Source organism: Trachemys scripta, chromosome 2 (assembly GCF_013100865.1).
Source record: "Trachemys scripta elegans isolate TJP31775 chromosome 2, CAS_Tse_1.0, whole genome shotgun sequence".
NCBI classification, from domain to species: Eukaryota; Metazoa; Chordata; order Testudines; family Emydidae; genus Trachemys; species Trachemys scripta.
In genome coordinates this window covers 20,683,582-20,699,061 of record NC_048299.1, presented here as the reverse complement: position 1 = coordinate 20,699,061, position 15,480 = coordinate 20,683,582, and the positions used below count along the sequence as shown (strand labels likewise).

At 43.9% G+C, this 15,480-nt stretch overlaps 1 protein-coding gene across 2 annotated transcripts in view; it reads left to right on the top strand.

Annotated features, from left to right (window-relative positions):
- NCAPG2 (non-SMC condensin II complex subunit G2) overlaps positions 1-15,480 on the top strand; it is a 116,113-nt gene that overhangs the window by 31,469 nt on the left and 69,164 nt on the right. For both annotated transcript variants that reach the window (XM_034760013.1, XM_034760014.1), the window contains one exon: positions 3,749-3,844. In XM_034760013.1, coding sequence (XP_034615904.1) covers positions 3,749-3,844 — 96 coding nt within the window. The remainder of the gene's footprint in view (positions 1-3,748; positions 3,845-15,480) is intronic.

Genomic DNA, 15,480 nt, shown 5'->3' with positions numbered 1-15,480 from the left:
CCTCCACAGAATATTCAGATGTTGGGGGTTCCCTTCCATCGACTTATTTGCCATGTCCCAGAACCGCAAATGAATCCGGTTCTGTTCCAGAGCAGGACTTGGTGCCCGATCCTTAGGGAATGTCTTTCTAATCCAGTGGGACACCTCACTTAGGTATGTGTTCCCACCAATACCTCTACTCCACAGAGTCCTACGCAAAATACAGGAAGACAACTCCATAATTATTCTGATTGCCGCAGCGTGGCCCAGACAAACGTGGTACCCTTACCTATTATGTCTGTCGATCCGTCCGCCACAGACTCCCCCGGTAACATGAGATCTTCTGTCGCAGGACAATGGACAAGCCCTACATCCACAATGAGAGAAGCTTCATCTGAAACCATGGTTCCACGAACATGAGCTAACCTGTTCAGAACAAGTGAAAACTATTTTACTAAACAGCAGATGCAAATCTACATGCACTACTTATCTGCAGAAATGGAAGTGTTTCTCCATGTGGTGTTCAGACAAACAGATTGCTACATGTACCGCACCATTACCGATGATACTAGACTATTTGGTTGAATGGAAGAATTCAGGACTATTGCTAAGCTTTATCAAAGTTCGCCGCACAGCGCTTAATACTTTCTATGACAAAATCGAGGGGTTTTCAGTTTTCACACACCCTATTACAAAGCGCTTCACGGTTGATCTACAAAACCTCTATCTGGAAGTACATTCTCCCATCCCCATGTGGGACCTGAACTTAGTACTCAAGGGCCTCATGAGACCTCCATTTGAACCAATGGTTACCTGCTCCTTACTTCACCTGTTCATGAAGGTGGCTTTCCTAGTGGCCACTACCTCCACTAGATGAGTTAGCGAGCCAGCCCACCCTACACCATCTTCTTTTAAGGACCAGGTCATGTTATGACCCCATCCAAAATTTCTCCCCAAAGTGTCGTCAACCTTCCATGTCAACCAACTCATTCACCTTTCCACATTCTATCCCAAACCGTGCATATGTTCACAGAATGCAGCACTAAAATAAATATATAAATGGAGATATCCTATCTTCTAGAACTGGAAGGGACCTTGAAAGGTCATCGAGTCCAGCCCCCTGCCTTCACTAGCAGGACCAAGTACTGATTTTGCCCCAGATCCCTAAGTGGCCCCCTCAAGGATTGAACTCACAACCCTGGGTTTTAGCAATCCAGTGCTCAAACCAGTGAGCTATCCCTCCCCCTAGATGTCAGATGGGCAATAGCCTTTTACCTGGATAGGATGAGATCTTTCCGAAAATCACTGAGACTTTGTCTCGACAATGAAACAATCCAAAGGATCAGCAATATCCAAACGAATTTTGATATTAAACTGGATTCGCCTATGTTACGAAACAAGGGAAATAGAACCCCGTACGGGCATCAGATCCCATTTCACACATGCCATGGCAACTTCCATGGCTTTTCTTCACAATGTACAAATTTCAGAAATTTGCAAAGCTGCCACTTGGGCGTCAGAACATACCTCTACCAATCACTATGCAATTACACAATTCTCCAGGGATGATGCCATACTAGGCCTTTTAGTCCGCTCTACTTCAGTTAGCCATGTACCTCCAAAGTCCCCGTTTTTCCCCCCCCCCATCCATGATAGGTACGTTCAGCTGTAGTGCAGCACCCACAGGGACAGCACTCGAAAAAGAGAGGGTTATTCACCTTGTGCAGAACTGAGGTTCTTTGAGATGTGTCCCCCTGTGAGTGCTCCACTACCCACACTCCTCCCCTCTATTTTGGAGTTTGATACGAGGATTCTATGGTAGAGGAGGAACCGAGGGGTGTGGGCCCCACACGTGTGCTCAACCAGACAGGCGCTGCGAGACACCTGGAGCACGCCTCCTGACCAAGCACTGCTATGGAAAAGCCTCCGATCAACGGCACCAGGACAGTCACCTGAAGTGGAGCACCCACATGGGGACACGTCTTGAAGAACCTCAGTTACTACACAAGATGAGTAACCTTCTCTTCACAATCATTATTATTGAGTACAGTATTGTTTAAAACTTATTCTGTATATGTATATAATGTCTTTTGTCTGGTGAAAAAACTTGCCCTGGAACTTAATCTCCCATATTTACATTAATTCTTATGGGAAAATTGGATTCACTTAGTCTCATTTTTCAAGAACATAACTACAATGTTAAGCGAGGAGTTACTGTACATTTAACAAAGTTATTGTGAACTTCTTATGTACACAGACTAAAGTGTTCAAAAACCTATATTTAGATACCTAAGAGTGGGGCTTTGAAAAAAAGACCTAAGTGACTTAGGAGCAAAAGACCCATTGACTTCAAACTATAAACCTGATGAAATATATAGTCTGGTCAAAGCATTTCACCTTTTTGGACTTGGGATAGTTAAAAATATCAGGTGGTGGGGGCTGCAAATAAAGCATGTGCTATTCACTTACAAAATTTGTGTTGTTTTACAGTAAGGATGTTAATGAGGCCTTGGTCTTTTTCAGCGTAGATGAACTTTTCAAGTGAAACTCCTTAGTAGAAGAAAACTGTCTTTTAAAAATCTGAAATTCTAGTGACAATTAGGATATTAAAGAAACATATACAAATAATTTGCTTGAGTAATTTGACAGATATTTCTTTGTTTCTTCCAGTTTTATAATCTATGAATACAAAAATCTGATTTAAACTTGAATTCAACTTCATTTAAAAAAATCATTGTTATCCACCCATAAATAAGTGATGTTGTTTGTTCATAATTAAAACAATGACAAAATTCCATGGATTGGCCCATCATTATCAGAGAAATTCCATGGCCTCTTGACTCAACACTTTTTTTTTTTCCCTCCAAATCTCTACTTCCTTCCCTCAACCAAAATTTGTGCTAGATACATAATACAAATCTTATCTCCGAAGATTCCCACTTATAGACTTACTTTCATTATGGGCTAACTTTCATTTTGAGTACCTGAAATATTCCACTGAGAGGAATATTCCATGTAGAGCTCTGATTGAACGCTTCAAATGGAGGAGCTGCCCTGTAACACCTCTGAGCAAGTGGCACAAGTAGTCCTGCAATTTTGTCTTTGTTCCTTCTCTTTGTGCTATTCTGTTTTTAATTTTTTTATTTTTATAGTTGAATTAGGGAAAAGCTGAGGACCTCAGTATTAGACACTGCTAAATACAAGCTTTTAAATCTTGTGTATTGCATGGAGTGAATATGCCCTCTTCTGACCAAGGCATGTCTCCATTTCTTTAATAATAAATAATCTACAGTGGTAATGTATTTGGAAGACATGAGCTACTAAGTAACATTCCTTCATTTTTAATAATAAAAAGGGGTGTTTGTGCCTCCCATATATGCTTCCTCAGCACTAAAGTTGCTGTCTGTATTGTTCTCTTCTCCCTAAAAAATTATAGATAAATAAGGATGAAAGGGAGCTGAGGAAAAGGAACTCTTGCCATGATTTTGCCCTTCCTAATTGCACATCTGTGTAGATATGAGCTAGTGAGAGACAATACCTCTTTCTGCTTTTCCTATTTTAAAATGAGAACACTTTAATACATAGACTAGCTTGACCTAAAATAATTTTATCTCTTGTATAAGTCGTTTTATTGTATTTATACAAACTAAAAAAGTCAACTTTCTTTTGTAAAAGACATAGTGGAATAAAACAGGCTGCCTTTCTCAAATGTATTGAACATAGCATATGAAATGTATTTCATGCATTAACATTGGTTTTGCTTTGACAGTTACTGAGTTACTTTCACAAACAAAGTAAAGTTCGTCAGGGAGTTGAAGAAATGCTGTACAGACTGTATCAACCTATCCTTTGGAGAGCATTAAAGGTAATTCTCCTTTACTGGATAGCCTCAAATTGCAGTTGGTGTAACATTCACATTGATTTTTTTTCTTTAAAATGTTACAATTTTTAATAGTTATATTAAAACAAAATGTCTATGAAAATGGGGTTCTGTACAACTTGGAGCTTAATTGTATCCGAAGTGGCTTTAAAGGATGGAGAACTAAAAGGAATGGGGTCTCATATAATTGTATCATATACAGGTTCTTATACTATACTCATCACTGGCACTTACACTGTGCCTTCCACTAGTGCATTAAGCAATGTGACTAAAAACTTTCACGTTTGTTCTCTCATCCTCTTCCCAGAGGTAGAAGTGTTTGCAGTGGATTGTCTTGTTTTGGAATTTTTAAACATATCTATATATACAAATATTGCTATGTTTGTTTCAAAGATTGAGGCAGAAGGGGCTATTGTGATAATCTAGTCTGACCTGCATAGCATAGGCCATTATATTTCCCTGAATTACTTCCTGTTTGAACTGGAGCATATCTCTTAGAGTAAGTCTATACTGCACTTTTCTTATGGGGGCCTGTAGAATACCTACATGGCTTGCTCCCCCCTAAGATGGGTATAAAAAGCAATGCCTCACTATCTACAGTGCTATGGTGAGTAAAGGCACGCTTGAAGCCTGTGGGTCTATACCCAGGCATATTCCCTACATGGCTCTCATAAACAGTCCTTCCTTGTCTAGTATCTCCCTGCCTCCCCACTGTTGGAGCCTTCCCTCACTATAGGGAGAGACTGGAAGTTGGGAAAGGTTCTAACAATGAGGAGGCAGTGGGGAAAGGCACCACCAGCTCCCCATTTCTGGAGCCTTCATCTGCTGTAGAGAGAGAATCCAGCAGCAAGAAAGGGCTCTGGCAGAAGGGAGGCAGCAGGAAAGGGCTTGAGTAGCAGACAACTGCTTTCCCCCTGTCGGAACTAGGGATGTAAATAACATGTAAAAGCAGTAACCGTATAACCTATCGGTTAAATGTTTAACCAGAGAGCTAAGGGTGTGTGTGGGGGTGCTACAGCACCCTACATTTTACCCGAGGAGCCGGGATCCCCAGGCACGGGGCCTGCAGCCAGGATCCCCAGGTGTGCAGGGCGGCAGAGGCGTTTAACCGTTAATTGAAACCAATAAGTATCAAGCTTATCAGTTAACCGATTAAACTTCTACATGCCTAGCTAGAACCTTTCACTGACAAGTGTAGCTATGCACTGTGGTATGGATGCAGCCTGCTTTTCGCTGTGGTGTGTAGCTACATGTACCTTACACAGTGCTGACAGCAATGTGCAGTGTACAGATAACTTGAGAAAAACATCCAGACCTCATTTTTAAAAATTCCAAGTGATGGAGAATACATCATAACCCTTGATAAATTGCTCCAGTTGTTAATTACCCTCACTGTTAAAAAATTGGCACCTTATTTCCAGTCTGAATTTGTTTAGCTTCAGCTTCTAGCCATTGGCTCTTCTTATGTCTGCTAGATTGAACAGCCCACATAAACATTTCTGTGGATATTATAGACTTTGATTTAGTCACCCCTTAATCTTTTCTCTTTAAGATAAAAAGATTGAGGTCCTTGAATCTTTCTTTACAAGTGGGCTTGGTAGAATTCGATTTTTATTTTTTAATGATGTCAACAGATATAATTGTTAAAGCATGCTCTAATTTTAATAATTTTTAAATTTTCACAGTTGCGGGAAATGGTGGGGAGAGTCAGAATAATTATTACTGGCAGTAGACATTGAGATTCAAACATTTAGAGCTTTATAACTATTGAAACACAAATTGTCAACATCGCTTGTCAAAAAATACGAAGTAAAAATGCTTAAATCAGAGTTCTCAAGCAGCATTTTTTGTACTTTGCCTATCTGTAAATTTTGTTTGTTGATGAAAAAATATTTTCATTGGTTTGTGTGTGTGATGAAAATAACACTTATCCAATAGTTAAGCTTCAATTTTTATTGGTGTGTTTTCAAATAATTTAATCATTTTCATGGATCGTCTCTGAACTTTCTCCAATCTTTCAAAAATTCTCCTTGACACACTATTCCAGTAGCACTTGCACTAATGCCAATATAGAAGTAATAGAACCTCCCTACTCCTACTTGCTATTCCCCTGTTTATACATCTAAGGATTGCATTAGCCCTTTTGGCCACAATGTCATTCTGTCATATTCAGCTAATTCTTCTTTAAATAGCATCCCTGTGTGTGATTCACATCAGGTTGTGTGTGCCTGTGCACTCTGGATTGGAGAGTTTCATCAACAGTGTCTGTGCCTGTGCTGTAGACACCCCCGTTGAGGGAATATAGGGAGATGCAGACCTGGCACCACTCCAGTTCCTCTTTGAGTGACTAGCTGCAGATATGTATTCCACTCAGGTGTGCATACACCATGCACACTGAAGCCAGAGAAGGTTGCTAAGCAGTACCTGTCAGGGTAGCACTGGTGCCTTCTGTCCCTTATAGCCCCTCCCATAGCTATTTATGGGCGGCACTGCCCTGACCCCCCTCACTTCCTTCTAACCGTCTGCAGCTTAAGTCAGAGTGTTCTGTGTGGTATTTACCTCACACTTTTCTTGTTAACTCAGAGTTTTCGTCGTCTTTTTTTTGGTATATAGTTAGTATTAGTACCTTAGTGTTAGATTAGTTAGTTTGATAGTTTGTTTTTGCCTGGTGTAATGCATTCACTGGGTTTCAAGCATTGTCCCTTGTTTGCTGGGAGTTTATAGCCCCATGATAGATGTTTCCACGAGGGTCAGCAATAACAGTAGCAACAATACCGACAGTATTCCCAGAAGTATTTCCGGCAGTCAGATTATCCACTTTAGAGAGAGATCTCAAAGGAGAAGGCCTTCCAATTTCAGCCAGCTGGCCCATCCTTCATCAGCTTTGTGCAAGCAGCCAATACACTAACTTGCATCTTTGCTTCTTTGCCTGTTGTTGTACATAGTATACTTCTGATCACATTCTACACCAAAAAAAAAAAATTAAAAATTCTGCACACAATATTTTAAGATTGTGCAAAATTCTGTAAATTTTATTTGTCATATAAATGTGGAGGCTCCAGCATGGCATTGGGGAGCTGCATAGAGGTGGGAGATCATTGTGCAGCTCCCATCCAGGACACGGACTCAGCGGTGAGGCTGCCCCCAACCCTCGCACAGTGCAAGGTCCAGGTCTGCCCCAGAATCATCCCAGGGCCCTGCTCCTTCATGCCAGGTGAACCAGGTGTGGGCAGGCAGGCTCAGGAAGGCAGGATCCAAAAGTGGGGGGATCCAGGTGTGGGTTGAGAGGGTTCTGTGTGGAGCAATCTGGGTGCAGGCAGCTAAGTGCGGAATCCAGGTATGGAGAGGATCTGGGTGCACAGGGGTTTATTGGGGTTCTGGGTGCAACAGTGATGGACTCTGCAGGGGCGTCCAGGTGAAGGTGGTGGGGGGTTTGAGTGTGGGGGGGATAGAGCTCAGCAGGGGGGTCTGGGTGTGAGGGGCTTAGTGGGTGATCTAGATGCTGGGGGACTGGGGCTCAGTAGGGTTGGGATCCAGGTGTAGCTGGTTGTGGCTCGGTGGGGTGGGAATCCCTGTGCAGGTGGCTCAATGGGGTAGTCCAGGTGCAGGGGGAATGGGGCTCATTGGGAGAGGGGTCTGAGGGCAGGGGGGTGAGGCTTGGTGGGGGGGTCTGGATATGAGGGGGTCTGGATGTACGGGGGTTGGGCGGCTGGGGGAGCAGCTCCTTGTACAGGGATCCCTCCCCCTGCAGCTGAGGAACAATGGGTGCGGGAGTTTGCAGAGCTTCCTGCAGTTGGGGAAGAAATCTGGGGGTGGCCCCGGATGCCATGCAGGGGAAGAGGAAGTCACATACTGCACAGCCGGGACTAGCAGCTGAGCCCGGTGCGGGGTAGGAGCCACCAGCCGGGTCTTCCCCAGTCCTGCGTCCTGCCCCACAGTGATTTACATCTCTGCTGGCTACCCTGGGCACCTGCAACATACTGCTAGGGATAGTCGCATGACCGCTTTTTGTGGCTTCCCTGTCAGAAAGTCATTTTTCTGTGGGGAAGCAAAGAAAGCTGAAGGGGACATAAATTCTGCACATGCGCAGTGGTGCAGAATCCCCAGGAGTAAAAACTGTATTATCCGGCACTTTATCAACCAGGAAGCTCTATTAACTGTCATTTCTGATATCTCTCAATACAAATCTTCAATCTAGTAACCGGGACTAGTATACTGCCCAGGAGGTGAGGCAATTGCACATTCTGCACTCTTTTTTATGCAAAAGAGGCAGAAGACAATAAGCAAGCTGATTTCAGGGATTTATTCAAAAAAGCAGCTTCCAGGGTTTGTCATAGGGTCATGACAGATTCAGCCCAATCTCCTGCACTGTCTACATCTATGATGAGAATTGATGTTGATAATGATGACACTGAGGCATTGCAAGATCCTGAAGTGCCTTCTGAGTTATCAAAGAAAGATTAAATTATGTTCAGTATAGTTTTAGTGTTAAGTGTATTTTTAGTGATCTGGGTGTACGCCATGCACTGCCCATAGTGATATGTAGTGTCATAAGATAACCTACTGTATAGAAAATTTTACCTGTATACACCTAAGTGCTTCAAGAAACCAACCATTCTACAGTGCAGTACTACTACTGGATTGGTGAGTACCTGTATACTATTTTATTCTTTATTGATTTTATTGTATTCTAATTCTTTGAAAATTGGTATTCCATTGGTAAGTGTAAGTCTTAGTTAACAGGCATTTTTTGATTACTCCCCCCCCCCCCCCCATTCTTTCCCAACATGCCGGATAACAAATCTTTTACTGTACTTGGCTAGGTTAAGTGCATTCATCAAACTATTAATGTCAAATTCCTTGTGGTGTATGTGTCTGTGGTGATGCACAGATCATCTACATAGATAAAGCATCTTTTTCTGGGTTGTTTGTGTAGATGTTGTATAATGTAGGTGCTAAGACTGAACTCTTTGGGAGGCCATTCTACTGTCATCACCATCAGCTTTGTTTGCCACAAAAGTTCATGAAGAATCTTTAGTCCTCCAGTATGGTCTGTATTAGTTTCATGAAGTGGTGGTTCTTGGTTAACGTTAGTACCTTGGCAAGGAATCCTCAACGATTAACTATCCTAAGTGGCTGAGAGATCAACAAACAGTGCTCTCATAATTAATCCCCTTTCATGTCCATCTTCAATATGTTAAATTCAGAAGCTGTACAGCACAGGACCGACCCCAGCAAAAACCAGCCTGTGTTTGTTGATAAGAAGTGGTTCGATAAGTGGTGTAAGGCAGAATAACAGTAGTCACTCAAACAGTTTTAAAATATCACACAGGCGTGAGATAAGTTGAAAGTTTTTTGGGTTGGATGGTTAAAAAGGGCCACTCCCTTGGCTTTTCACCAGTTTTTCAGGAGCTTGAGCTGGATGAAAGTGGTATTGAACATACTCAGGAGCCACTTCTGTGTATAGTGTCAGAGGGGTAGCCGTGTTAGTCTGAATCTGTAAAAAGCAACAGAGGGTCCTGTGGCACCTTTAAGACTAACAGAAGTATTGGGAGCATAAGCTTTCGTGGGTAAGAACCTCACTTCTTCAGATGCAAGTAATGGAAATTTCCGGAGGCAGGTATGAATCAGTATGGAGATGACGAGGTTAGTTCAATCAGGGAGGGTGAGGTGCTCTGCTAGCAGTTGAGGTGTGAACACCAAGGGAGGAGAAACTGTTTCTGTAGTTGGATAGCCATTCACAGTCTTTGTTTAATCCTGATCTGATGGTGTCAAATTTGCAAATGAACTGGAGCTCAGCAGTTTCTCTTTGGAGTCTGGTCCTGAAGTCTTTTTGCTGTAAGATGGCTACCTTTACATCTGCTATTGTGTGGCCAGGGAGGTTGAAGTGTTCTCCTACAGGTTTTTGTATATTGCCATTCCTGATATCTGACTTGTGTCCATTTATCCTCTTGCGTAGTGACTATCCAGTTTGGCCAATGTACATAGCAGAGGGGCATTGCTGGCACATGATGGCATATATAACATTGGTGGACGTGCAGATGAATGAGCCGGTGATGATGTAGCTGATCTGGTTAGGTCCTGTGATTGTGTTGCTGGTGTAGATATGTGGGCAGAGTTGGCATCGAGGTTTGTTGCATGGGTTGGTTCCTGAGTTAGAGTTGTTATGGTGCAGTGCGTGGTTGCTGGTGAGAATATGCTTAAGGTTGGCAGGTTGACTGTGGGCGAGGACTGGCCTGCCTCCCAAGGTCTGTGAAAGTGAGGGATCATTGTCCAGGATGGGTTGTAGATCACTGATGATGCGTTGGAGAGGTTTAAGCTGAGGACTGTAGGTGATGGCCAGTGGAGTTCTGTTGGTTTCTTTTTTGGGCCTGTCTTGTAGCATGAGGCTTCTGAGTACACGTCTGGCTCTGTTGATTTGTTTCTTTATTTCCTTGTGTGGGTATCGTAGTTTTGAGAATGCTTGGTGAAGATCTTGTAGGTGTTGGTCTCTGTCTGAGGGGTTGGAGCAGATGCGGTTGTACCTCAGCGCTTGGCTGTAGACGATGGATCGTGTGGTGTGTCCGGGATGGAAGCTGGAGGCATAAAGGTAGGCGTAGCGGTCGGTGGGTTTTCGGTATAGGGTGGTGGTAATGTGGCCATCGCTTATTTGTACTGTGGTGTCTAGGAAGTGGACCTCCCGTGTAGATTGGTCCAGGCTGAGGTTGATGGTGGGGTGGAAGCTGTTGAAATCATGATGGAATTCTTCCAGAGTCTCCTTCCCATGGGTCCAGATGATGAAGATGTCATCAATGTAGCGTAGGTAGAGAAGGGGCGTGAGTAGACGAGAGCTGAGGAAGCGTTGTTCCAGGTCAGCCATAAAAATGTTGGCATATTGTGGGGCCATGCGGGTGCCCATAGCGGTGCCACTGGTCTGGAGGTATATATTGTCACCAAATTTGAAATAATTGTGCGTGAGGATAAAGTCACAGAGCTCAGCAACAAGTTGTGCTGTGTCATCATCAGGGATACTGTTCCTGACAGCTTGTATTCCATCTGTGTGTGGGATGTTTGTGTAGAGAACCTCTACATCCATGGTGGCTAGGATGGTGTTTTCTGGGAGGTCACCAATGCATTGTAGTTTTCTCAAGAAATCTGTGGTGTCACAGAGATAGCTGGGAGTGCTGGTGGCGTAGGGTCTGAGTAGGGAGTCCACATATCCAGACAGTCCTTCAGTGAGAGTACCAATGCCCGAGATGATGGGGCGTCCAGGATTTCCAGGTTTGGAAATCTTCTGTGTATGTGGGCTGAAATTTTTGATCTGCCCAGTTCAGATGTCATCTTGGCCTGCTGCTTTCCCCGTTTTCAGGCATTGATGCCAGTGTCCAATTCCTTTAGAGAGAAAGACACTGTAAGATCTAGATTGTGGGATATATCCGGGGGTATTTGCTGGAGTAATGACCAGTTGAAAGTGGTCCACTTAACCTTCCCATTGAGTAGCATTGGGTGGGTGAGCTGATCAGCTGAGATGTTGAAATGTCCATTCATCTTTGTATTGTCAGAGTTTATGTATGGTTGACCATGCTTTTTTGCTGTTATGGGTCATATCCATGGATTTTATCAAGTTCTGCTAGGATTTTAGGCATTCTTGAGTAATTTCTGTCAGTAAATGTTTGCTAGTGGCTATTGTCGTAGGCAAAGATGTGGTCTTAGAATTTTTGTATGCCTCCTACAGTATAGCTGACTGGGGTGTTAGGCAGGGGTTATTCCCTCTGACAAGGTAGGTTTCTCCTAGCAGAGCGATATACAGCATCAACAAAGTGGATGTAGTTCTTACCTATTGGTTCAATAGGTCTGACAGCTATGTCAGGATCTTTGGAGAATGCCGGCCAGTTTGCTTTCAAAGTTGAACTGACATCAGAACAGTCTAAAGATAGGAATGACAGCAGCATGTACCTCAATTCCAATAGGATGATGATGTGATGTCGGAATTGGGTATAGCACCAATTTTCTATGTGTGAGAGCTAAAGTAGTGCTAACAAAGGCGAGGTCAGGTTTATACTCACACTTCTATGAGTGTGAGTATAAACACAAAGCTCTGGCTGACACAGCACTGGCTGGGATGATTTAGTTGGGGTTGGTCCTGCTTCGAGACCTCATTCTGAGGTCTCTTCCCACCCTAATTTTCTATGATTCTACCGGCAACTGTTAAAAGAACTATGTAGCTTCAAGTGATGAATCAGGCTTAACTGATGAGCACCTGCACACGTCACAGCCATTATCATTGTTCTCTGTATAGCTTTATTGAGTGGTATGGCTGGTGAAATCACCAATTATGATTCATATGGTACACTTCGTTGTTGTGTGGGCAGTCTGAAGAAATTGAAAAGTATCTCTGGCAGGTAGGTAGATGTTATAGAGATCTCTTTGAGCGCAACGGTGAGAAACATGATAATATTCTCTTCCATTTTGTAGGTGGATTCATGAGTTGTTGGCTTTTTCAGTTGTGTGGGGCATCAGTTGCTTATGACTCTTTCACAAGCCGGGGGCACATGGGTGGGAGTCAAAGGTCTTGGATCAAGACTTTTTTACGGTGTCCAGAACTTCCTGATGAGTGAATGTACTGAACACCAGAATTGCAGGCAGCCTGTATATTGGTGAATACAGGGAGGGCAAATCCAGGTGGTTGTTCTTTGAGTGATGGTCCCTTTTGTATTCCATTGTGGGTTACACATGCACATTGTGTGCCAGGAGTTGGAGAATTTGAGATGCTGGTCTTTTAGGGTTCTGGGGTGAAATCCCTTGCAGATCTTGCAGTGCTCCTTCAAATGGCTCTCCCTCAAACATGAAGTGCATGGGTTGCTCCTGGGCATAGACTTGCCATAGTCTTTGCAGGCTTTAAAACTCGGAGACCGAGGCATGTCCCGGTGCCGGGAGAGAGTTGGGGTGGGGGGCCCAAATGAAACTTGTAGAATATAACTACTAAAACTACTGACTATAAACAACTGTATACCAAGACACTGCGAAGACATGCTTGCCCAGGCAAGAGCTAAGGGTGTTCCAGCTAGCCATCACTGGCGTTAAGAAGGAACTGAGGGGGTGGCAGGTTGGCAGGGCCCTATATTGAGCGCCATGAAGACGCGACCCCCATGGGCACTCAGGCCGACCTGACGGGTACTACTGGGGGGAAAATCTTTTGGCTGCTGTGCATGCGGCATGTGCACACCTAATTGGAATGGACATGAGCAACACATCTTGAAGAACAACAGTTACAAGAAGGTTAGTAATAGTTTTTATCTCCTGGTCAGACCAACTCAACTACTTCTTTCTTCCACTATCTTTCCTACCTTGGTTGATCTACAAAATCTGATGAAACAAGGCAACGGTCATTCTGATTGCCTCCTTCTGGCCCAGACAGTTCTGGATCCCCAATCTCCTGCACATGTCATCCCGTCCACTGATTACCATCCTGAACTTCCCCAATCTTTCTGATCCAGTACAATGGCAAGATCAGGCATCCCAATCTATGTCCACCCCACCTCAGAGTGTGGTGTTTGGATGGGCATCAACTATAGAACAGGCATGTTCCTCGGCAGTACAAGACATTCTCTCTAAGAGTAGGAAAGATTCCACTAGAAGCCGTGAAGATTCCCCAAATCCTGGACTACGTTCTATCTTTCAATACAACAGGTTTCACCCTCAGCACATTCCGTCCTCCTGTGGAGGGTTACTGTTTTTACATACCTGCTAACCACTGGATTTTGGAAAGGCTTCCTAAGAACCTTTGCACCCCTGAAAAAGATTGCGCTTCAATAGGACCTGAATCTGGTACTCTTGGTATTAACAATTCCCCCCATTCCCATTTTGAATGAATTGCATCTTGCTCTCAGTCCTTCCTCTCCATGAAGGTCGCCTTCTTTGTTGCTATCACTTCGGTGAGAAGGGTTTGAACTCAGAGCTATAATGGTGGACCTGCCATTTATAGCATTCCATAAGGATAAAGTTTCCTTATGCCTACACCTGAATTTTTTTTACCAGCGATGAGCTTCCAGTTTCATATTTACCAATCCATTCACAGTTGCAGAAGAACATAGGCTCCATTCCCTCGACATCTGACAAGCTCTGGCCTTTTACCTGAAGAAAACAAAAATAATCACTAAGTCCCATAAAGTGTTTATTGTGATAGCATTGAGAATCAGGGGACAGGCCATCTTCACCCAGAGAATCTCCCAATGAATTTCCGGCTGCATTAAACTCTGCTACCAACTGTTGAATCTACCTCACCTCACTGGCATACAGACTAGCTCCACTAGAGCTCAAGCAACGACCACGACATGCCTTCAGGATGTGCCTCGCATAGACATATGTAGAGCAGCCACGTGGAGCTCTGTCCACACGTTCACAATGTCCTATTCCTTGGTCCAGGACTCAGCAGCGGATGCCTCCAATGTTCCCTCTAATTTTTTCCATCCATGTGCGGAATGAATTACGTTATGTGCACCATATCGAGGTAATGTGCAGACGTGCGCCACCAGTAGAAACAAAAAACCTAGATCTAATATATATTTTTAAAAAGTTACCATAGGGGTAATTACTCCAGCCAGGACAGGTTAGGCATTTTAGAACTCACTACTCAAATAATTAAATTTAAGCGTGAGAGAAATAAAAATTATGAAATACATAGACCAGTCAAAAAACTAAAATAATACACTTTGAAATAAGTATCAAGAAGTAACAATAATACAAGTATGTGTTGGGAGGTAGGTGTGTGTGTGTGTGAGAGAGACAGAGACATGCATTGCCCCTTTAAGTACACTGCTCTTTTAAGTAGATCACCAGTCTGAAGCCTGCTTGTTCAGACAGAATAGCAGCTGCCAGCAAGCTCCGTCCATCCCACTCCTGGGCCCTATCATGTGTGTTCTCTCCTCCTCCTCCTCCTTCTCCTCCCCACCAGCTCTGTGCAGATGGGGTAGAGGGGAGCGGGACACCCTGACATCAGCGCCCTCCTTCCCCCTTCCTGCTCTGCACAGGAAGCAGGAGGCTCCCAGGAGCCTCTGGCCAGGAGCTCCAAGGCAGAGGGCAGGAGCAGCGCGGCAGTGGGCAGAGGGGCACCTGAATTGTGCGGCACTTGATAGACTGCTGGGCGGCCGTGCAGCTTAGAGGGAACTTAAGATGCCTTGTTTGGCACGGTGATTCTCCACGTGACCCTTCCGTCCTTATCCTCACACCCTCCTCCAACTTGGGTACTGCTTGTCAATCACCCATGATGGAATACAATAGGAAACTATAATTCAAAGAAGAGAAGGTTACTTACCTGTAACTGAAGTTTCTTCAAGTTGTGTGGTCCCTATCTGTGTGTCACTTCCTGCCTTCCATCCCCTTTGCTTCAGATCTGTCAGTTTCATGACGGAGAAAACTTGAGATGTGGTCAGTCTCCCGTGCCCTTTGTCACCTCAGATGGAAGCAGAAGGCTTGGGTGCATGTGCAGACCATCGGACACTGCTTTTAAATTCTCTGACTCTGGGTGCATGGTGCGCATGCATAACCCACAGTGGAATACAGATGGGGACCTACATTTTGAAGAATTTCCAATTACAAGTAAGTTATCTCCTCTTTAGGAAGCCTTCCTGAATGTGAAAGAT